The sequence below is a fragment of the Xenia sp. Carnegie-2017 genome, unplaced genomic scaffold (assembly GCF_021976095.1).
Source record: "Xenia sp. Carnegie-2017 unplaced genomic scaffold, XeniaSp_v1 HiC_scaffold_14, whole genome shotgun sequence".
Lineage (NCBI taxonomy): Eukaryota > Metazoa > Cnidaria > Anthozoa > Malacalcyonacea > Xeniidae > Xenia > Xenia sp. Carnegie-2017.
The window spans coordinates 10,926,513-10,946,315 of NW_025813447.1; the positions used below are offsets into that span (position 1 = coordinate 10,926,513).

The 19,803-nt window shown below is 36.1% G+C and overlaps 6 protein-coding genes across 8 annotated transcripts; 4 read left to right on the top strand and 2 right to left on the bottom strand.

Annotated features, from left to right (window-relative positions):
* Positions 1-565: 565 nt before the first annotated feature.
* Positions 566-6,216, bottom strand: LOC124435260. Its single transcript, XM_046985198.1, has 8 exons — positions 5,868-6,216; positions 5,192-5,461; positions 4,440-4,787; positions 3,407-3,727; positions 2,617-3,336; positions 2,330-2,512; positions 1,672-1,895; positions 566-1,207 (listed from the first exon to the last, which is right to left on the bottom strand). Exons 1-8 carry the CDS (start codon positions 5,923-5,925, stop codon positions 1,151-1,153), a joined length of 2,181 nt encoding a protein of 726 aa, XP_046841154.1. The 5' UTR covers positions 5,926-6,216; the 3' UTR covers positions 566-1,150.
* An 869-nt stretch (positions 6,217-7,085) lies between these two features.
* Positions 7,086-8,773, top strand: LOC124435431 (transmembrane emp24 domain-containing protein 2-like). 2 transcript variants are annotated; one of them, XM_046985368.1, is made up of 4 exons: positions 7,086-7,395; positions 7,515-7,722; positions 8,059-8,160; positions 8,294-8,773. In XM_046985368.1, exons 1-4 carry the CDS (start codon positions 7,198-7,200, stop codon positions 8,416-8,418), a joined length of 633 nt encoding a protein of 210 aa, XP_046841324.1. In that variant the 5' UTR covers positions 7,086-7,197; the 3' UTR covers positions 8,419-8,773. The 2 variants fall into 2 exon arrangements, with proteins under 2 accessions (XP_046841324.1, XP_046841325.1); XM_046985369.1 differs by lacking the exon at positions 8,059-8,160 and adding an exon at positions 7,943-8,038 and having other exon boundaries at positions 7,088-7,395.
* Positions 8,774-9,171: 398 nt separating this feature from the next.
* Positions 9,172-10,513, top strand: LOC124435434 (transmembrane emp24 domain-containing protein-like). The gene is made up of 4 exons (XM_046985371.1): positions 9,172-9,369; positions 9,582-9,774; positions 10,138-10,245; positions 10,351-10,513. The coding sequence occupies exons 1-4, from the start codon at positions 9,187-9,189 to the stop codon at positions 10,473-10,475; spliced, it is 609 nt and encodes a 202-aa protein (XP_046841327.1). The 5' UTR covers positions 9,172-9,186; the 3' UTR covers positions 10,476-10,513.
* Positions 10,375-11,517, bottom strand: LOC124435429 (39S ribosomal protein L18, mitochondrial-like). Its single transcript, XM_046985366.1, has 4 exons — positions 11,179-11,517; positions 10,848-11,076; positions 10,690-10,777; positions 10,375-10,618 (listed from the first exon to the last, which is right to left on the bottom strand). Exons 1-4 carry the CDS (start codon positions 11,502-11,504, stop codon positions 10,542-10,544), a joined length of 720 nt encoding a protein of 239 aa, XP_046841322.1. The 5' UTR covers positions 11,505-11,517; the 3' UTR covers positions 10,375-10,541.
* LOC124435424 (notchless protein homolog 1-like) lies at positions 11,496-18,888 on the top strand. Of its 2 annotated transcripts, XM_046985362.1 has the most exons (17): positions 11,496-11,798; positions 11,955-12,126; positions 12,202-12,247; positions 12,336-12,492; positions 12,588-12,685; positions 12,762-12,795; positions 12,918-13,073; positions 13,156-13,194; positions 13,273-13,425; positions 13,546-13,642; positions 13,969-14,074; positions 14,283-14,325; positions 14,479-14,538; positions 16,651-16,707; positions 17,344-17,414; positions 17,555-17,598; positions 18,607-18,888. In XM_046985362.1, exons 1-16 carry the CDS (start codon positions 11,661-11,663, stop codon positions 17,565-17,567), a joined length of 1,440 nt encoding a protein of 479 aa, XP_046841318.1. In that variant the 5' UTR covers positions 11,496-11,660; the 3' UTR covers positions 17,568-17,598; positions 18,607-18,888. The 2 variants fall into 2 exon arrangements, with proteins under 2 accessions (XP_046841318.1, XP_046841317.1); XM_046985361.1 differs by lacking the exon at positions 18,607-18,888 and having other exon boundaries at positions 17,555-17,769.
* On the top strand, positions 18,667-19,800 carry LOC124435261 (histamine H2 receptor-like). Its single transcript, XM_046985199.1, has one exon. It carries the CDS (start codon positions 18,667-18,669, stop codon positions 19,798-19,800), a length of 1,134 nt encoding a protein of 377 aa, XP_046841155.1.
* Positions 19,801-19,803: the final 3 nt, after the last annotated feature.

A 19,803-nucleotide genomic window follows, 5' to 3' on the forward strand; every position in this document is an offset into this window, starting at 1 on the left:
ACGTTCCGTCATTTCCATTGCATAGTTATTATAGAACTCAATGCATATGTCTCGGTAACCTTTTCATTGTGCCTACGTTTAACAAAAAGACTTTTGCAGACTTATATTAGTATGGTTTTTAATAAAGGAAAAGGTGAAAATTACCGTAAGAACATGGAGACAACATTGATGGTGAATTAAACCGGAGTTGTTCACTGGTAAACAGCAAGTGGCAGATGGCAGGTGGATTATGGTCAATGAAGGTAGAGTTGACTTTGGTTCATTGTTGAGTATTTGTTTACATGAGGGGCTTTGGAAACTTATAAAACGGTTGTTGTTCCCTATTCACTACGAGATCACGCACAATAGTCAAGCAAGTATGTAAATTTATGTGTCCTTCATTTAAGGCTACCCACTCTTCCATGGTTTCCTGAGCCTTTGTTTTACATTGAGTTATCTGTCATTTTATGTACTTGAGGCGAAAAATTAAGGCTGAACAAAGTTGGTCTGGCTAAAGTTGTGGCATTTTTCTATACCCTAGAAAATTTAGTCCAAGAACATATAACATCAGTAAATTAATTATACATTTGCTATAACTTTTTTGTATGTATTTTTTCCTCATCTGCCATTGATATTCTACTTCTTCCATTACTCTAACAATATTTCTTGAATATGCACAAAAGCTAGTGCCTCTCTTAAGCTGGTGGGTATGCTTGGATACAATAGAGATGATTATCTCATTTTTATACTTGGCAGTCGAATCTTTGTTATATATTAACATAATTCCACTCTCTTAGGCAATGGTTTGCTTCAGGAATGGATCCAAAATAGTCTCTTTGAGAGGGTTCTTTATTATACCACTTTTGCTCCTCCATCTAACCAAGGATTGAAGAGCTGCACACTCCTTTAAATCCATTCTTGAATACCTTATTTGTTTTCAGCTATATGTTTTTTTAATAAATTTCAAATATCTTTATTGCCTTCTATATTTCTGTTTGACATTTTATGTTCTATAGTTGGTGTATGATGCTAGATCAACTTTTAATGACATCATGTTTTACTTAATGATGTCATGTTTTGTCAGATGACATCATGTTTTGTCAGATGACATCATGTTTTGCTTGATGAAGTTATGTGTGGGTCGATGTAAAGCCTTGATAGATCTTCATTATTAATGTTGGTAGATTTCGTTTCTTTTATCATTGACATCATAATTTTCACCGATGTACTAAAAATGGACGAGAAAACTAACGTTAGTTCTGACTTAAGGCTCGTTCACACGATCTGATTTTTCGGATCTGACTGGTTACTTATTCAGATGGTCAGATAGTTTTGTTGACAATCATATTCGTTAAGATATTTGTAGTCTTGAGAGCAGCCATTGTCTTGTCCAGTACATTTATCGTTATATTTGCGTATTTTCCCTTGTTTTCAAGTCGTTTTCAAATCTAATTTCTTGCGCCAATGAATCCGACTGTCGGGTGCTCTATACGAGTTCACATGATCGGTTTTTGAGGATCCGACGAAATCGGGATCCGACAAATCTGATCGTGTGAACGGGCCTTTACTGGTCTTTTATACAAATGGTGTAATTCTTGTCAGTGTTATATTTTTCAGAGTAGAATTAAATGTCATTGCACCTTTCCCTTTTGCAACATTGATCACTCTGTTTTAAATGAAAAACAAACTTACCGCATTGTAGGGAAGATCAGCAATCACTGATAAACAACAATGTTTAGGACATGACACGTAACATACTCTGGAACACATAGTACCACATGGGATATAGCTGTCATCATGGATCATGTTGGGACTGTTGTGGTATTTATTTAGCGTGTTGACGTTTGCTGGTGTGGGGTGTGAAAAGGTTTCAGTTGGTCGCGGGGGTTGTTTGAATGAACGAATTCGTGCTTCGGCTACAAGTAATGCGTAAGATATTTGATATTATATGTGATATTTTCATTTTCATTTGCTTGGTTAGGGTCTCAAAGATCGACGATGTTGTTGTCAATATAATACTAGCTACATTTAACGCTGACTTTCACTAATATTTCTCTACTCTATAAGTACCATGTTTTCTACGAAAAACAGAAACTCGTGTGTTTTGTTTGCGCTTTATTAATCGTGGAGGACTAAAAGCCATCAATTTAAACCTAAACGGTAACCTAAACGGTCAAAATTTCAACGATCAAAATTTCAATTGCCCTGACAAAACGTCAACTGTTTAGAGGTTGACAAACGACAACTATCTATCATCTGCCAATTTTTAGTTATCGACTACCTTCAGCTTTCGTGTTTGACAACAGAACTACTTGTCTATCGAGGTTCGTCGTTGGTCATTGTGTGTTACCTGAACTAGAACAATATCCCCAAAGTTTGTCTTGCTCAAAATATGGTGTAGTCGCACACCACATCTCGTTGTTGTTCTTCAGACTTAGGATACAATGATAATACCGTTCACCATTGTAGGAAAACGGAAAGTGACAACAAGATCCATCCCGCACAGTTCCTCCATTTGTGTGAATGCAATTTGCTGCAATGGAAAATACAAGGTACATATTGAAATACGAAATATTCGTGAAATGATTCGTACTTTTGTTTACATGACTTTTATACTGCAGTGTGATGAAAACTTACAAGCACATTGTTCATTGATGCAAGGTTCTGTCTCAAAAGTTGAACCATAACACTTGTTACCAGTCCTACATATTCTCGTCCGTTGACGTGTACCAACCCCACACGATACACTACAGGAACTAAACGGTGACCATGTCTCGAAGCCATCACCTGAAGCAAAAGGTAAATATATATCGCTCTTCGGTGAGAATAATGGAGTATCACTAGTAACTGGTCTTTTTTGTGTCTCAATTATCTTTTGTATTTGTTCTTTTAGCGGAGAAATGTAGCTCGGTAGAAAACGTGGCTCAAGATGTCCAGCGGTTACCAACGCAGGCTGCTGTGGTAGTCCGATCTCGTGAGATGTTTTAGTCAGGCTGTTGTAGCCCTGAAATGGAACTGTATTAGACATGTCCTTATATACCGCTGAAGATCCTGATGTCATCGCTGGCGCCTGTTGTTTTGGAGTGGAGTTAAGTACATTATCATTAGTAGTATCTTTGATAGGTAGTTTTACTGCTTTCGCTTGCGCTGTGTCTTGAAACATCGGATGCATGTCAAAACTGCTCGGTTTTCCTACAGCGTTGTAAGATGTTTCTTGCAGTGTTTTTGAAACATCCGGATGATCTATGGGATGATAATCTGAGGTCGAGAGCGATACTGTTTCATGTGAGATTGGTGCTTGTGTGGCCACATTGCTTGGCGTTGACGTTGTTTGAATGTTATAACTTGAAGATGAATCTAACAAAAAAATGTTATTAACTAGCGCAGGTTTTTGACAATAACTATACAATGCTAAAATACTCCATACTCTGCTCGTGTGACCCTGAAGATAACATCACGTCCTTAAAGTCTTCTTCACACGCATGTGGCTTTACCGTAAACACGTTCTTGTCATTCAGCATGACGTCATCATCTCTATCTTCAATGTTCTCAGCGTAGAATATCACGTGACGCTGTTTGTGATTTGCGTGTTTGAATATTATTTTTAGTTTAAAGGCGTTGGTAGTGACTAAGTATCCTTCTGGTTTTAGGCTAGATGCCACTCGAACAGGTCCCCCAAGATTGTTCATAAATCGTATATTAATGCATTTATCTAAAGAAAAATAGTGATGGTTTTTACGATGCAATCGTTACTCTCCATCTATCTTCTGGAAAGATTTGGTGAAACACTTAATGCCCATACATTTTGTTATTCTTCTAGTAATTGTTGGTGAAATGAAATTCTTCTTGTCTATTTTCTAGAAAAAGTTGGTAAAACTCTTTTTCTCCATCTATGTTCTAGAAATTAATTGCGAAACTCTTCGTCCTAATCTAATCTATTTAAATTGTTAACGAAACCCTTAATCTCTATCTATCTTCTAAAATTGTTTGTGAAACTCAACATCTCCATCTATCTTGAAAAAGTTTGTGAAACCCTTAATCTCTATCTATTTTCTAGAAATTGTTTGTGAAACTCTACATCTCCATCTATCTGGAAAAAGTTTGTGAAACCCTTAATCTCTATCTATCTTCTAGAAATTGTTTGTGAAACTCTACATCTCCATCTATCTTGAAAAAGTTTGTGAAACCCTTAATCTCTATCTATCTTCTAGAAATTGTTTGTGAAACTCTACATCTCCATCTATCTTGAAAAAGTTTGTGAAACCCTTAATCTCTATCTATTTTCTAGAAATTGTTTGTGAAACTCTACATCTCCATCTATCTTGAAAAAGTTTGTGAAACCCTTAGTCTCCATCTATTTTCTAGAACGAGTTCTAAAAAATGTTGTTCAAACTCTCATTCCTCATCTTCTAGAAAGAATGGTCGAAACTCTTAGTCCTTATTTATTTTCTTTGGGGAGAGGGTGAAACACTCAGTTGTCATGTATCGTCCGAAGGGAGTCAGTGAGACCAACACACCAAGATAAAACGAGTGTAAATGCACCTGTGTTTTCCGTAGTTTGGAGATTATTTGACATCTTTGATTTTCGGTTGGAAGAGTGTTGACTGTATTTTTTCTTTCGGCCATTACTTGATTTACTGGAATGTAAACACAATTATTGATAAAATCCGGAGTCCCAATCTTCTGCTGCTGCGCTTTCAATGTGTATGGCGTGGTATTTGTATGACACATAAACCAGTTGTCCCGACCCAGAAGTTCATATGCTGTACCGTTTGGTCCCAAACGTTCCCGAAATGTTGAGTCGGTTTCTACGAAAGAAGTTGTCTTAGAGTATATAATACATGCGGTGAGCTGGGATGAGGAACTTGACGTGTGTTCAAATGAACGTAAAATTTTAATCTACGTGTAACTAGAATAGCACTTTGTCTCAAGTCACATGCTTATCCGATAAATTCCCTGCTTACTGAATTGACGATTTACATGACAAATTTCTTTTCTTAGTGTTGTAATATTTAGTTAGTAAAGGCTGGGATATTGTCTTCACGGTATACGTGAGGAGATTATCTAAATGAAATTTGTATTAAGAACGTGATGTCGACGTGCATCCCGTCCCTCCTGAATATATAGAATCACGTAAGCATACTCTTCGATATCTTCGTACTTAATTCTCAAGTAATTTTCCAGCACTGTTAAAAGGTTAAGTTTTACATACTGAACGAATCCATCCCGTCATTCTTTTCCATGTAAAATTTATCATCCTTATTTCTGAGATAAAACCCGGGCTTGTGTAATGATTCCAGTGACAAGGTATTCACAATATTGCTGAGACCAGGCCTTCGGACTTTAAAATTTGTTGGCGTATTACTTAGCATAGAAAACTTGGCTAATGTACTAATGCCCATTGCGCTGTGATTTAACTTTCTGTTAGTCGCGCTCCTCGCGTCTGTAGTGAAAAATTTTTCGTAGCTTTCTGATAGATTAACTAGAAGAAAGAAAAAAAATTTGACAAGTTTATTTGGCTTCGATAAGTGTCAGCAAGTGGGAGCAACGGTAGCAATTCCACTTCAAATAATACATTGAAGACTATACAGGGTTTATCTATAAGCAAGTGCTACCCATAACCCTTGCTACAGCAAGTACATTGATTCTCACGGAGGCGTAAAGTATTTCTCGTTTGTGATTGGAAATGTACAGTATCTGCAATGTTTTATACCGTAGGACTTTGTGTTCTTGGGTTATATGTAATTTAGTCCAATAGTCTGTTAGCCATTCGTTATAGAAATGGGTTATTACTATACGTAAATTAATGAAGAAGATCGGCATTACTTTGTTTACTTTGTTCATTCAAAGCCACACGCTATCGGCTCATGTGAACAACAAGAATATACCTGCAACAACAACATCACTTATAATCAACAGATACGAAAGAAATGCTGGAATGTCCATTGCCTGCTTGGACGTTTTTTTGCTTGTATTTGAAGACACGGATCTTGATGTCGTAAATATTTTTTATGACATTATTAACTTATTCGTGAAGACGAAACGCCACGCTTTGCTTCAGTAGTTTTTTGCTTGTTAAACAACGATAAAAACACCTGTTAAAACAAGCACCTCTTGTCCTGCAAAGCTTGCCATGCCTGGCGAAACCGACATGCCTTGCTTATATTCCTTCATATCATTGAAGAATTATTAGGTTTTGATGCCAGCGAGAAAAATATTTATACACCTGGTTATGTCATGTCACGAAAATTTATTTTTTCAACACTAGGTTTTCAATTTGATTAAATATTTATTGTAAACCATCAATCAGGCTATTATGAATTCTATACTAGTTCGAGGACAATTACAAAGACACCCCTAAGTGTACATAAAGTTCATAACATGAAGTTTTATGAATTTGGTGGGAATTATTTCCGTCGCCAACAATTTCTTGTTATTTACATTATCGAATGAAGTCAACATGTCAGAGCAGAACTTCCTTGTTGTACTTCCTTGTTAGTTGTTCTGCAGTACCATAGCTCATAGCTGAGTAGTACCACCAAGGACGAGAACAGTTTTAGAAGTAACTTCATCGTTGTATTTTCCACGTTTGAGAAGTGATCAAACAAAGTGTGGTGGCCATTTAATGCTTTACCATGAAGTACTTTTTGGTACTTTTTGCTATTAACTTAGCAACTAACACTTTTTCTTTTCCGACAAACATGCAACCGAAGTTCTTGCAATTTTTGGCAAATGTCTGTTGTAAATACATTATTTCTTTTCTCAAGCTCTCGTTTTTCGGAAATTTCCTTATGTCTTAATCTAATTTTCCATAATAGTCTTTTACCCTATGTAGATTTTCTAATCTTCTGGCTACAGTGTTTTTAATAAAAACAATTTTATTGCTTATGAATTTGTTGATTTACTAAAGCTGATGTTTAGAAGTAGGATTTTTTATCCATTTGGTTGGATTTTGACCCTTTTTTTTTAATATTTGAGCTTTTAAAGCACTATCTCTGCTTCATTCAAAATTAAACTCTGATTTTTTCCAGTTTTCATTATTGCAAGGAATTATATTGTCTTTTAAGGAATATGTAACGCCAGTGTAGGGAATTTCCATAACAACTCTGACTCTGACCATTGACTTGAATTGGAGAGCCCTGAATTGAACAAAGCTTTAAAACAACGTGGCATTTTCGTCGATATTTTAGTCATATCACTGTGATATATGACTTCACAATGATTTTAAAACTTTTCCAAAGCTTAATTTATTGTGTATTGGCCGTTTTATGTTTGTATTGTGGGTTTTCTTTTGCATTTTTTACGACTATTGAACCGTACGAGGAGCAGTGTTATCACGAGAATATTAAGAGAGGACAAGTTTGGGGGTTCTTGTATGAAGTTTCAGAAGGTGGATTTCTCGATATAGATGCTAAGGTCTGTTGTTTTCTTTGAAATCAAGATTACAAACCCATCCTCTCGTCAATTACTATGGCTCTTTTAAAAAAGTTATGACAAAGTGTTGTGTGAGTGACTTGTTGTCTTTTTACTTCCAGTTAACAGCCCCGGATGGCAATCAGATGTATGGACAAGAAAAGAAAACAGATGATTCCTATTTTTTTACTGCTGAACAAGAGGGCAAATATGTATTTTGTTTAGCCAATCAGAAGTCCTCGTTAGTGCCAAAGTCAGTTTACTTTATGTTTGACTTTTTGAATGATGAAAAACGATTTGATGAAGGTGAAGGTGGTCAAAACAAGACAGGTAAAGATCAGTGAATATCTAAATATTTATGTTCAAGTAAACTAATACCCTGCCGCATACTTATTTACCTGCATGCCTGACCAGCTGACCCAAACCCAATTCCTAATCACAACCTAGCCTGATTATTGTTGGAAGTCTTGATGGTGGGTTTTTCAGAAGAATTGCTTTAATTAGAGTAACTTAATTAAACTTATTGGTATGTTATATCATTTATATACAGAAGTAGACAAAGTTGTTGGTGAACTAAGTGTTGAACTAATGAAGTTAAGACGTACTCAAGTAAAGCAGAATGTCAGGATGGAAACACATTTCAAAAGTAAGTTTGTGTTTTTCTAGTGTCAGAAATTGAGAAATTGATTGGAGAGTTAAGTATTGGAGTGATTAAAACTAAACGTAAACAAGAACAGTATGAAGTAAGAATGGAATTACATCACAATAGTAAGTACATAAAGAAATCTTTGCCAACTCTGTTCAGTGAAATTACATCACAATAATAAGTCCATGAAAAATTTTGCATCTCCTGACAAGATAGAAGTTCAGTATAATATTTTGTATTTTTTGTATTTTCTAGTTAATTTACACACAAATCAAATTGTGAGTTGGTGGTCATTTTTTGAATTCATCTTAATCATTGGCATGGCCATTGGTCAGGTGTATTACATCAAACATTTCTTTGAAGTACGCAGGGTTATATAGGGCTCTTATCAAATTGAGATATTTATGATGGAGAGTATCATTTATTTTGGCTCCCTTCTAACATATCAAGGCTGCATAAATAAAGACCTTATGAAGATTTTATTTCTCCATTGACATGCATGCATGATTTACATCTCTCATGGTAAACTCATCTTAAATTTCATCATTTACACAAAAATGATGTCTATAAGACTGTTTATTCTATTCCTGTTCACCAAATCACCTGGTTTGTGTTGCCTGCTGTGTTTCTTACTTATTTTTTCTAAATTTGGAGAGCATGTCTAATTGTTGCCCACATTTTTGTGTTTTAAAATATTTCACAGAAAATCACCATGAATTCTTAGCATCTTTCAAATTTTGTCATTTTCATACTACTGATAGGGCTTGCAAATATTTGCATGTTTTTGGTAGCATAGCCAGCTATTTTTAGTTCAGCTTTGCAATATTTTTCTTTGTTTTCTCTTTATATGTTTGAATTTCATGAAAACTATCATAGTGTTCTGAAATTTTACATTTTATGTTGCAAACTGGCCAAGTCACTGTATGTTTGCATGGCTATTGATGCTGTCGTGCTTTAATGAAATGAAAGATTTGAATAAAAGTATAAGTTTTGCAGAAATATTTTCGAGGTCTTTGATTTATATGCGCGAGTTAATTTTATAATTGCGTTCAATTAATTCTTTGTAAGCGAGGTTTTGTTGAATTTTGCGTTTCCACAGAGTCATGACGTGGCGTTCTTTTGTGAAACCACGTGACTCCTAATTCAATATGGCTGACAAGATGCTAAGTTATTTACTTTTATGTATATTTTTACCAATTTTAACGTTTGGTTATTATATTACCGTTGAGCCGTATGATGAGGAGTGTTTCTATGATAAAGTTGTCTCAGGGACGAAAATGGGATTACTGTTTGAAGTTGTGGAAGGTGGATTAAGAGACATCGATGTTACTGTAAGTAGAAGTACAGTTTTGTAGTTGTGTTACTTGTATGTATTTTAAAATTGTTTGAGACGTTGGTTTTTACTATTGCATAGCAATATTTACAATCTGATGGAAAAAGACTTATATTTTGCTGAAACAACAGAGCAAATATCTTGTCATTACCAAAGCAATGAATTGATTGAAAGGAAAACGATATATGGTAAAATTCTATGTTTTCATAGATAACTGGCCCAGATCAAAAGATTATTTATTCTGGAGAAAAAGAGGACAGTGGAAAGTACACATTTGCTGCATACACAGATGGTATCTATAAATATTGTTTCAGTAATAAGGTATCAACTATGGAACAGAAATTACTGAAGTTTAGTATGGAGTTTGGTGAGCCTCCACATGATCAAATGAAGAAAGGTGAAGGTAAGAATTTTTTTATTGGTGGGAATTGAGCAGGATTTCAATGGCAATTTAGTGGTTGTGGCATAAATGCTCTACCAATCGATCATTGATTGTAATCTGAAACATCTAATGAAAAACATAGCATGTATATTGTATTTGAGTATGGAGAAGCATAGTAACTTTTTACTTTTCGGTCAACTTTTGTTTATATTCACTCATTAGCCCACTACTAGTTAAAGTAAATGGTTTGAACCCGGGAATATCGTTACATGTTTGTAAATGTAGATATTCCAGGTTGGATGATCGGCCACTACTAGTTATTAATCATGAATGCAGTTTGTTGCCAAAGAGAATTTATCGTCACAAATCTTATATGTCATGTAGAACATCAGGATAAGTTAAACAAAATGGTTGAAGAATTATCAACAGTCCTTGCTGGTGTGAAACATGAACAAGAATATATGGAAGTTCGTGACAAAGTACACAGAGAAAGTGAGTTAACATTATGAAAGAGTTTTAAACTTGATAAAATTAAAGTTTCTGTTTTGTATGTTTTGTGCTTTTGACTAAATGCCATTTTCCAATCTGCTTTTTTAGTCAATGATAATACAAACACTCGTGTTGTTTGGTGGTCATTCTTTGAATCATTTGTTCTTATAGCCTTGTCGGTTGGACAAGTTTATTATTTAAAACGATTTTTTGAGGTGAAGCGTGTTGTCTGATAGAAAAGGTAGAACAAATATACAAATTTAAAAATAAATGTGAGTTGTTGAGTTTGTAACTGTCATCTAGGTAAATTTTTTCTTGGTGGAATTGTTCATTTTCATGCCAATTATTCCTCTACGTTTTTTCCTCACAGATATTTCTATAAAATGAAAGCAATAAAAGTAATTTTCTGCTTCATTATTTATTTTAACACTGCACTGTTATTCAAACCTGTGTAGAATGATTCAGGTGGAACTACTCGGGCTGGTTCAGTCAGTTGGATACCAGCATTAGTTATTGCTTTTCTAAATCCCTTATACTAAAAATGTTAAAATATTAAAGTTACAATAAACTGAAGGTTTAATAGGACAAATTGATTGATAGAGCACCTTTTCCTTCTTACGTAAATCAGTAGTGTACATTGATACCCTGTTTAATCCTGCACAAATGCATCTTTCAGCTATAACTCTACCAATATTTGTTGCAGCAGATACATCATTCGCTTTGTAAAGGTGTTGCCGAATTTCAAACTCTGCTGTTGAAGCTTTGACCAAAATATTCCCTTTTTGATCCTCAACATAAGCCTTAACATGTCGATGGCTTAGCAAGAGGTTTAACCTGCAATGATGTAACTCATTAGCCATCATTTAACACCATAACGTTACTGAGAGGCTCAGACTGGATCCAAAGTCAGGGTTAAATGATTAATTCATTACGAACCTTTTGTAAAAGTTGCGTTTCTTATACTGTGTAGAGTAGCCACGTTGTTTATTATACCCAAAATATTCCGGATTTTTCGGATTCCTGTTTACAAATACATCCAACGGTTTCGATTTCGAAATAGGTTGATGTTCTTCATCATTAAGTTTAAAGTTTTTTTTCTCATTGAATAGTTGTTTTCTAACGGATTCCGCTTTAAATGGACTATATGTATTCAAAGGCTGCATAAACACTATGCTGGGTGAAGGTGCTTTCCACAAACCTCGCTGAAGTGTTCGCTCAATTGATAAAAATCTTTGACCAGATATCCAACGTTTGGCGGCCATATTGATTGACAGTTTGCGCATGTCACGAGAAACACGTTGTACAGAAAGAAGTTGTCAAGTTGACTGTGTGAGCTACAATGAATTGAAAGATTATTTTGTCGGTTATTTTAAATCAAAATTCTCATCATTTTATCGAAAAATATACAAAAAGAGATAATGACTTCTGGTGATACAAGACGAATTCTAGCCCAATTTAAAAGCGAAAATGGTGACCTCGTTGGGACGCCATTTGACTTGCCACTGGATACAACTGCTCATAAATTACAACTAGTTTGCCAGGCTTTGCTTTCTCAGGTATTTGTTTTTCTTTTTCATTTGATGTTTATTAGTGAATTGTTTTTTTCTTTACCATCCCCCCTTAAGGACTCACATCTCATGGGCATCAGGGGAGAGAGGACAGTATAGACTGCATTAAGAAATACTTAAATTAATTCATTCCACTTCAATTAGGACAAGGATATGGTGTATTCATTTTTCATCAATGGATGTGAAATTACAAACAGCATTGATGATGTCATGCAGCCGGAAACTATGGAAACTGAGAAAATGGTTGAGATTGTATACCAACCGCAAGCGGTCTTCCGTGTTCGTGCTGTCAGTAGGTGCACAAGCACCATTGCAGGTATGCTTTTTGGTGATTTGTATGTTTAATTGATGACAAAGGACTTTCTTTTTTCCTTAAATTTTGTGTTCATAGGTCATTCAGAGGCAGTCATTTCACTTGCATTTAGTCCATGTGGAAGGTTTGCAATAAGATGAAAATTTTATGTAGTAACAATCTTCAAAAGGTTTTATTCTATATGCAGTTTATTAACTTTGTGAACATTGTAGATATCTGGCTAGTGGTTCCGGGGATACAACTGTTAGATTTTGGGATTTGACAACAGAAACACCACAGTTCATTTGCCAAGGTCACAGGCATTGGGTGTTGTGTATTGCTTGGTCATGTGATGGGACCAAATTAGCATCTGGCTGTAAAAATGGGGAGGTATGGTTTGTACAATAACAAAAGAGTAATTTCTTTCATTCTCATTTTATTTAATGTAAACTCAAGAGGTCACATAAAACTTTAATGTGTTTTAGATAATTCTGTGGGACCCAAAAACAGGTTTGCAGCTTGGGAAAAGTTTGAAAGGTCATCGTCAATGGATCACGGCATTAAGTTGGGAGCCATTGCATAGGTATTATATCATCCTTAGGTAACACATGCTGGTAAAACATTATTTTCTGTTTCATTGTTTTATTTATGTCTTTTAGAAATCCTTGTCGAATGTTGGCTAGCAGTTCTAAGGTATGCTCACTCAAGCATATATAGGAAAGGTTTTGATAGAGTGTGATAAAGTTTGCTGGCTGTCATGAATAACGGCTTATATTTCTTTATAAACAATGGCTAACATTTGTTTATATTACTAGGATTGCACTGTCAAAATATGGAATACCATAGCCAGTAAACTATCAATGACATTATCTGGTCATGTGCAATCAGTGACATCTGTAAAATGGGGTGGAGAAGGATTAATTTACACTGCATCACAGGACAGAACTATCAAAGTTTGGACAGCAAACACTGTAAGGCGATGTTTTCATAGCCACAGCTAATTTTTTTGAAAGCCAAAACCTTTAGATGATCATTATTCAAATTATCAAACAGGGAATGTTGTGTCGTACACTTCAAGGGCATGGTCATTGGGTAAGTTGAGTGATTCATTGTTGGATGAAACAACAAAAAAAGGCTTTTTGGTTATTTTAAACTTCCATCTTCAATTAGGTGAACACAATGGCCTTGAATACAGACTATGCAATAAGAACTGGTGCTTTTGACCCAATCAACATCCCAAACAATGAAAGTTTGCCATGTTCAAAATCTATCCATCAAGACGAACTAAAACAGAGAGCTATTAAAAGATATATTGAACTAAAGGTGCTCAGAAAGTAGGGTTTTGTTTGTGTGTGTGTGGGGGGGGGGGTGTTATACATGATTGTTTATTTTACATAGCTAGCATACGTCTTTGATTGCTTGATTATTGTGTTTGCATTTAAGGGAGGAAAAAGTGAAAAACTTGTTTCAGGCTCGGATGATTTCACTCTGTTTCTCTGGGAGCCTGGAGAGAGTAAAAAACCATTAGCAAGAATGACAGGTGGGGATAAATTAGTTTTTTCCTGTGATTAGATTGTATAACTTAATGTTTAAACATGACTGTTCTTGTATGAAGCCAAATTTTACGTTCAAACACGTATATCTGGAGTATGTTGCGTAGAATAGACTTAATTTATAAAGAATGAATAAAAGAATATCAAAAAAGACCAAAGCACGCGTTCTACGCTTTATCCATTTCATGACAAAAGAGATAGCGTATTATACGTTTTGTGACGTTCTGGCCATTGTATATTTAAAACAAAGCAGTCGTTTTGTCTCGTGTCATAAAAATTGCCGAAGCTTTCAAAAACCACAAACTGTTTTTAGGTCATCAAGCTTTGATCAATGAAGTTCTGTTCTCGCCTGACGGTCGAATTATTGCAAGCGCATCTTTTGATAAATCCATTAAATTATGGGATGGAAACTCTGGAAAGTACGAGCTATTTAAAATTTAATTTTCACTAGCATCGCGACAGCATTTGACATTTGAATTATTCATTCCACACAGAGGGAGAGCAATATGTCAGTGACAGTTAAATGTTCCAGTTATATAAGATTAATTTTATCATCCAATCATTCCTGAGCTCATTTTTTTCTTTCCTTACGTCTTCACTGCACGTTTTATATTCATTGTACTTCAGGTTTCTAACATCTTTACGTGGTCACGTGAGCTCAGTATACCAGGTAAGATATACAGTGTTTATGGAGACTGGTTGTAGTTGATAGTAAAAGATGTTAAAATATGCTATAAGAAAGCAGTGTTACATTTCTCTGCAATGTACATCTTAAAGATTGCTGGACTTTTTCTATATCTTCAGTTTCAACTTAACTGTTTAGATAGCGTGGTCGGCTGACTGTCGTTTACTGGTCAGTGGAAGTGCGGATAGTACACTGAAGGTACAATCTGGTAGTTATCTTATTTGACTCTTCCTTAAGTATATCAATATTTTGTTATAAAGGAACACATGCAACACCTTCCTACGCAATCTTAGCTATACTTGGACACCTTAGCCATACATAGCCATACGTAGGACACCTTAGCCATACATAGCTATACGTAGGACACCTTAACCATACTTAGCCATACGTAGGACACCTTAACCATACTTAGCCATACGTAGGACACCTTAGCCATACATAGTTATACGTAGGAAGCCTTAACCATACTTAGCCATACGTAGGACACCTTAGCCATACATAGTTATACGTAGGACACCTTAGCCATACATAGCTATACGTAGGACACCTTAACCATACTTAGCCATACGTAGGACACCTTAGCAATACATAGCTATACGTAGGACACCTTAGCCATACATAGCTATACCTAGGACACCTTAGCCATACATAGCTATATGTAGGACACCTTAACCATACTTAGCCATACGTAGGACACCTTAGCCATACATAGTTATACGTAGGAAGCCTTAACCATACTTAGCCATACGTAGGACACCTTAGCCATACATAGTTATCGTGGGACACCTTAACCATACATAGCTATACGTAGGACACCTTAGCCATACATAGCTATACGTAGGACACCTTAGCCATACATAGCTATACGCAGGACACCTTAGCCATACATAGCTATCGTGGGACACCTTAACCATACATAGCTATCGTTGGACACCTTAACCATACATAGCTATACGTAGGACACCTTAGCCATACATAGCTATACGTAGGAAACCTTAGCCATACATAGCCATACGTAGGAAACCTTAGCCATACATAGCTATACGTAGGACACCTTAACCATACATAGCTATACGTGGGACACCTTAACCATACATAGCTATCGTGGGACACCTTAGCCATACATAGCCATACGTAGGAAACCTTAGCCATACATAGCTATACGTAGGACACCTTAACCATACATAGCTATACGTAGGACACCTTAACCATACATAGCTATACGTAGGACACCTTAGCCATACATAGCTATACGTAGGACACCTTAACCATACATAGCTATCGTGGGACACCTTAGCCATACATAGCTAGACATAGGACACCTTAACCATACATAGCTATACGTAGGACACCTTAACCATACATAGCTATACGTAGGACACCTTAGCCATACATAGCTAGACATAGGACACCTTAACCATACATAGCTATACGTAGGACACCTTAACCATACATAGCTATATGGGACACCTTAGCCATACATAGCTATCGTGGGACACCTTAACCATACATAGCTATAGGAAACCTTAGCCACACATAGCTATACGTGGGACACCTTAACCATACATAGCTATACGTGGGACACCTTAACCATACATAGCTATACGTGGGACACCTTAGCCATACATAGCTATCGTGGGACACCTTAACCATACATAGCTATACGTGGGACACCTTAGCCATACATAGCTATCGTGGGACACCTTAACCATACATAGCTATCGTGGGATACCTTAGCCATACATAGCTAGACATAGGACACCTTAACCATACATAGCTATACGTGGGACACCTTAACCATACATAGCTATCGTGGGACACCTTAGCCATACATAGCTATACGTGGGACACCTTAACCATACATAGCTATCGTGGGACACCTTAGCCATACATAGCTATACGTAGGACACCTTAGCCGTACATAGCTATACGTAGGACACCTTAGCCATACATAGCTATACGTAGGACACCTTAACCATACATAGCTATACGTAGGACACCTTAGCCATACATAGCTATACGTAGGACACCTTTGCCATACATAGCTATACGTAGGACACCTTAGCCATACATAGTTATACGTAGGAAGCCTTAACCATACATAGCTATACGTAGGACACCTTAGCCATACATAGCTATACGTAGGAAGCCTTAGCCATACATAGCTATACTTAGACCACGTAGTGTAAGTATAACACTTCAGGAAGGGTCAGATAAAGTAACTACCTACAATCTTCGAAAGAAGAACAACTTTCATGATGGAGAACATCAGAAAAACATGTACATTATGTAACAGTTTTTTTTTGTCAGGTGTGGAATGTAAAAACAAGAAAGTTGGAAGAAGATCTACCAGGTCATGCTGACGAGGTTTGTTGATAATTTCAGAAGGATTTTTATGATTTATTCACTTAGTAATTTTATTTATTATTTGACGTGCACTTTGATTGGCTTAGTAACATTTTTGACATGGTCAAGTGCACTTTGATTGGCTTAGTAACATTATATTACCGTTGTGAAACGGCGGTCCATCAAACCAAATTTTACGAAAAAAAGTAACGAAAATACGCTTTTATTAAATAGCAACAATACAACACATGCGCTGATTGGTCTATAGCTGAGTTTTCATTAGCCTGCGCAAACTGATCTGAACTCAACGAATTAAATCAATCAACCTTCAGTCTCGGGCGTGCACTGATCTGCTCTCGAGTCCACCCAAAGGTCTCCTCGGTTTGCATAAGTCGAAGAGTGCGAGCATTGTAGCAAGAACCACTTGTGCAAGCAAAAATAGCTGATAAAATAGATGTCTTGTTTTTTCAATTACAAATGTCTCGTGTCATACGTATTGTAAGTTTTTTATTTACATCGCTTGCTTGGTCTTTAACGAGAAATTTTGAACTTCGTCCTTTTGGCTCGATCCGTACAAAAAGAGCTTAGTCCGATGTTTCTCGGTAAAGACCTCTAGAATGGTTAATAAGTGTAGAAATCTATGCTAAAATTTGGCAGGTGTACAGTGTTGATTGGAGCCCAGATGGAACACGTGTTGCCAGTGGCGGTAAAGACAAAGTCTTAAAAATGTAAGAGGATTGTATAACGATAAATATCCAATATGTGATTTTAAATACAACTTTTGTATTTAATTTTTCCAGCGAATTCTCCATTTTTTCTTTCAACATTTATCGAGCCTAAAACAAAACTAAACCGCATTTTATTATAGATGGCGATCCTGAGCAATTTGATACGAAACAGTGAAGTGATAATGTAAGTTGTTTATATTCTGTCAGATAGCAGCTACTGTCTATCTTTCGAGTGTTCAGCGGCAGCTTACAAAGCTATATAGCTAAAGGGCAATTCAAGATGACCTGTGTTATATCACTTTCTACTGTAAATTATTATTGCGCGAATAAATGGTGGAAAACTTTTAAAATTTAATCAGACTTTGTGATTATCCTTCAGGATAAAATCTTTTGAATATGAAATCACGTCGCTTATATGAATAGTGATATTTCGTTTCATTTATCAACGAAATCATGTATAGCTGTTATAAGTGTTGACTTACTTAACATTGGAATGTTTAACGGTCATGCGTAAATTCAATGTGTGCTTTGGCAGCTTTGCTTTCCAAATAATAATCCTGGTCTATTTCTAATGTCAAGTGTCCCTTTCACCTTGACCTATGCGAGCAATCGCTTTTTGAAGAAATCGGACTTGAAGGAACAATTTAAGTGATGCAAGGTAGATGCGTGTATCGGCAGTTCTTCTGTTGAACAAAGTTTGATTTATGGAATGTCAAGAGTCAAAATGTTCGGAGTTGATAAAACAGTTCAAATTCAACATGTTCTGTTTTTCATCATACATTGTTGCAGCACATTGTATGATAATGAGTCTATTTTCATGTGAACATGCCGTTTTAATCCTTTTCAACCAAACTGAGAGGAGTTGTCAACTTTTTAACATACACCAGTCTTGAAACGGAAAGGAAGTTTATAGAGGCGTTGTTATGTAGAGTAACGTTCAGTTTGTTCGGGGCAGTCTTTGATGAGAAACATTCTGTATCTTGCTGAAAAACATTGTAAGTTTGTATAGTTTTTTCTGGAAATTGTTAATCTCGTGAGATAGCATATCTTTGAAGAAAAATAATTGACCTCTATATGTTCATAACATCAGTTTGTATCAACATTGTGAAATCGTAAAGCTGGCCATATTCATTTTGTTTATGATACTCTTGATTTTAGTGCTTTCACTAATCTCATTGTCTTTGAATTCTAGATTAATTCATTACTGATTGAGTCATTTTCACGGTTTGACCAATAAACGAGTAAAAAAACTATGTCGCCGTATGAACCATTAACTGGAGAGTCAGGCAGTGGATCGGGCGATGGCAGTGGATCATATGATGGTAGTGGATCAGGTGAATATAGTGGATCTGGAGATTGGGATGATGCTCCCCTATATCCAAGATCCTTCATGATATTTTTGTGTATCGTAGCTGGAATCATAGTTGTTGTGAATAGTTTCATCGTCGTGCTAGTCTGGCGAAATAGAAAACTTCGTAATACATGCAATGCTTTGTTAGTGAGCTTGGCCATTGCAGACGGAACCGCGGGTTTTATAGGCATACCAATGTTTATCCTCACTCATTTTTCTCTGGATCGAGTGTCAGATCACCAATTTTGCTTTTTACTTCTTGGTCAATTTACATGGACGTGGTTTCTTTCTTTTGTGAGTATCTGCCATTTGTTGGTCATTGCCTGCGAGCAGTATCTTGCCATTCTCAAACCATTTAGTCATGACAAGATTGTCACAAAGAAAACAACAGCCTTGACAATTGCAGTGATTTGGTTTTTTGGTGTGATTCATTCACTTGTTCCTTGGTCTTGGATTTTTACTCTTGGTGGTGGATTCTGTAATGAAGAGGAAGATCCTAGTCCTGCAGTAGAAAGAAACGACAAAATCTACGTATCATTTTCCATTATCGCCTTCTTTATCCTACCTATTGTCGGGCTCTATTACGTTTACTACCGTATTGTATCCGAAGCCAAGCGACAGTTGGGCCGTATCAGACGTGATTCTGTCTGTTCTAGAGGAAAATATCCCAACCTTTCATCGTGTACACGTTATCGTGGTTTCTACATCATCGCTTTTATGTTGATCATTTTCATTCTTTGCTGGGCACCATATTTTTCTTATGTCTTCTATGAAACCTTTGTGGGATCAATGGACAATGATAGCCTCGACTTCATTCTTCAACTGTTGCGATATTTACCGTCCATTCTCAATCCCATTATGTTTGCGTTTTGGAGAAGCGATTTTCGTGCTACTTGCATTGAAAGAGTTTGTTGTTGCGTTCAAATAAAATATCAATCACGCTCATCGTTCACAAGTGGCAGAAATCACATACAACTTGTAAATCGTGACAATACATTATCCGATTCAAAGGAGTCTAAACCTCTAAAGATCTAAACA

What these genes read in the sequence shown, in the direction of transcription:
- LOC124435260 (XM_046985198.1), bottom strand. Translation starts at nt 5,925, where the DNA reads ATGGACATTCCAGCATTTCTTTCGTATCTGTTGATTATAAGTGATGTT. An exon ending in CATCAATGAACAATGTGCTT is followed by an intron (nt 2,513 to 2,616) that starts GTAAGTTTTCAT and finishes TTTCCATTGCAG; the next exon opens with CAAATTGCATTCACACAAAT. An exon ending in CTGATCTTCCCTACAATGCG is followed by an intron (nt 1,208 to 1,671) that starts GTAAGTTTGTTT and finishes GTCCATTTTTAG; the next exon opens with TACATCGGTGAAAATTATGA.
- LOC124435431 (XM_046985368.1), top strand. Translation starts at nt 7,198, where the DNA reads ATGATTTTAAAACTTTTCCAAAGCTTAATTTATTGTGTATTGGCCGTT. An exon ending in TTCTCGATATAGATGCTAAG is followed by an intron (nt 7,396 to 7,514) that starts GTCTGTTGTTTT and finishes TTTTACTTCCAG; the next exon opens with TTAACAGCCCCGGATGGCAA. An exon ending in AGGTGGTCAAAACAAGACAG is followed by an intron (nt 7,723 to 8,058) that starts GTAAAGATCAGT and finishes GTGTTTTTCTAG; the next exon opens with TGTCAGAAATTGAGAAATTG.
- LOC124435434 (XM_046985371.1), top strand. Translation starts at nt 9,187, where the DNA reads ATGGCTGACAAGATGCTAAGTTATTTACTTTTATGTATATTTTTACCA. An exon ending in TAAGAGACATCGATGTTACT is followed by an intron (nt 9,370 to 9,581) that starts GTAAGTAGAAGT and finishes ATGTTTTCATAG; the next exon opens with ATAACTGGCCCAGATCAAAA. An exon ending in TGACAAAGTACACAGAGAAA is followed by an intron (nt 10,246 to 10,350) that starts GTGAGTTAACAT and finishes CTGCTTTTTTAG; the next exon opens with TCAATGATAATACAAACACT.
- LOC124435429 (XM_046985366.1), bottom strand. Translation starts at nt 11,504, where the DNA reads ATGGCCGCCAAACGTTGGATATCTGGTCAAAGATTTTTATCAATTGAG. An exon ending in AAACGCAACTTTTACAAAAG is followed by an intron (nt 11,077 to 11,178) that starts GTTCGTAATGAA and finishes ACATCATTGCAG; the next exon opens with GTTAAACCTCTTGCTAAGCC. An exon ending in ACCTGAATCATTCTACACAG is followed by an intron (nt 10,619 to 10,689) that starts GTTTGAATAACA and finishes TTCATTTTATAG; the next exon opens with AAATATCTGTGAGGAAAAAA.
- LOC124435424 (XM_046985362.1), top strand. Translation starts at nt 11,661, where the DNA reads ATGACTTCTGGTGATACAAGACGAATTCTAGCCCAATTTAAAAGCGAA. An exon ending in GCATTTAGTCCATGTGGAAG is followed by an intron (nt 12,248 to 12,335) that starts GTTTGCAATAAG and finishes TGAACATTGTAG; the next exon opens with ATATCTGGCTAGTGGTTCCG. An exon ending in CTGGCTGTAAAAATGGGGAG is followed by an intron (nt 12,493 to 12,587) that starts GTATGGTTTGTA and finishes AATGTGTTTTAG; the next exon opens with ATAATTCTGTGGGACCCAAA.
- LOC124435261 (XM_046985199.1), top strand. Translation starts at nt 18,667, where the DNA reads ATGTCGCCGTATGAACCATTAACTGGAGAGTCAGGCAGTGGATCGGGC.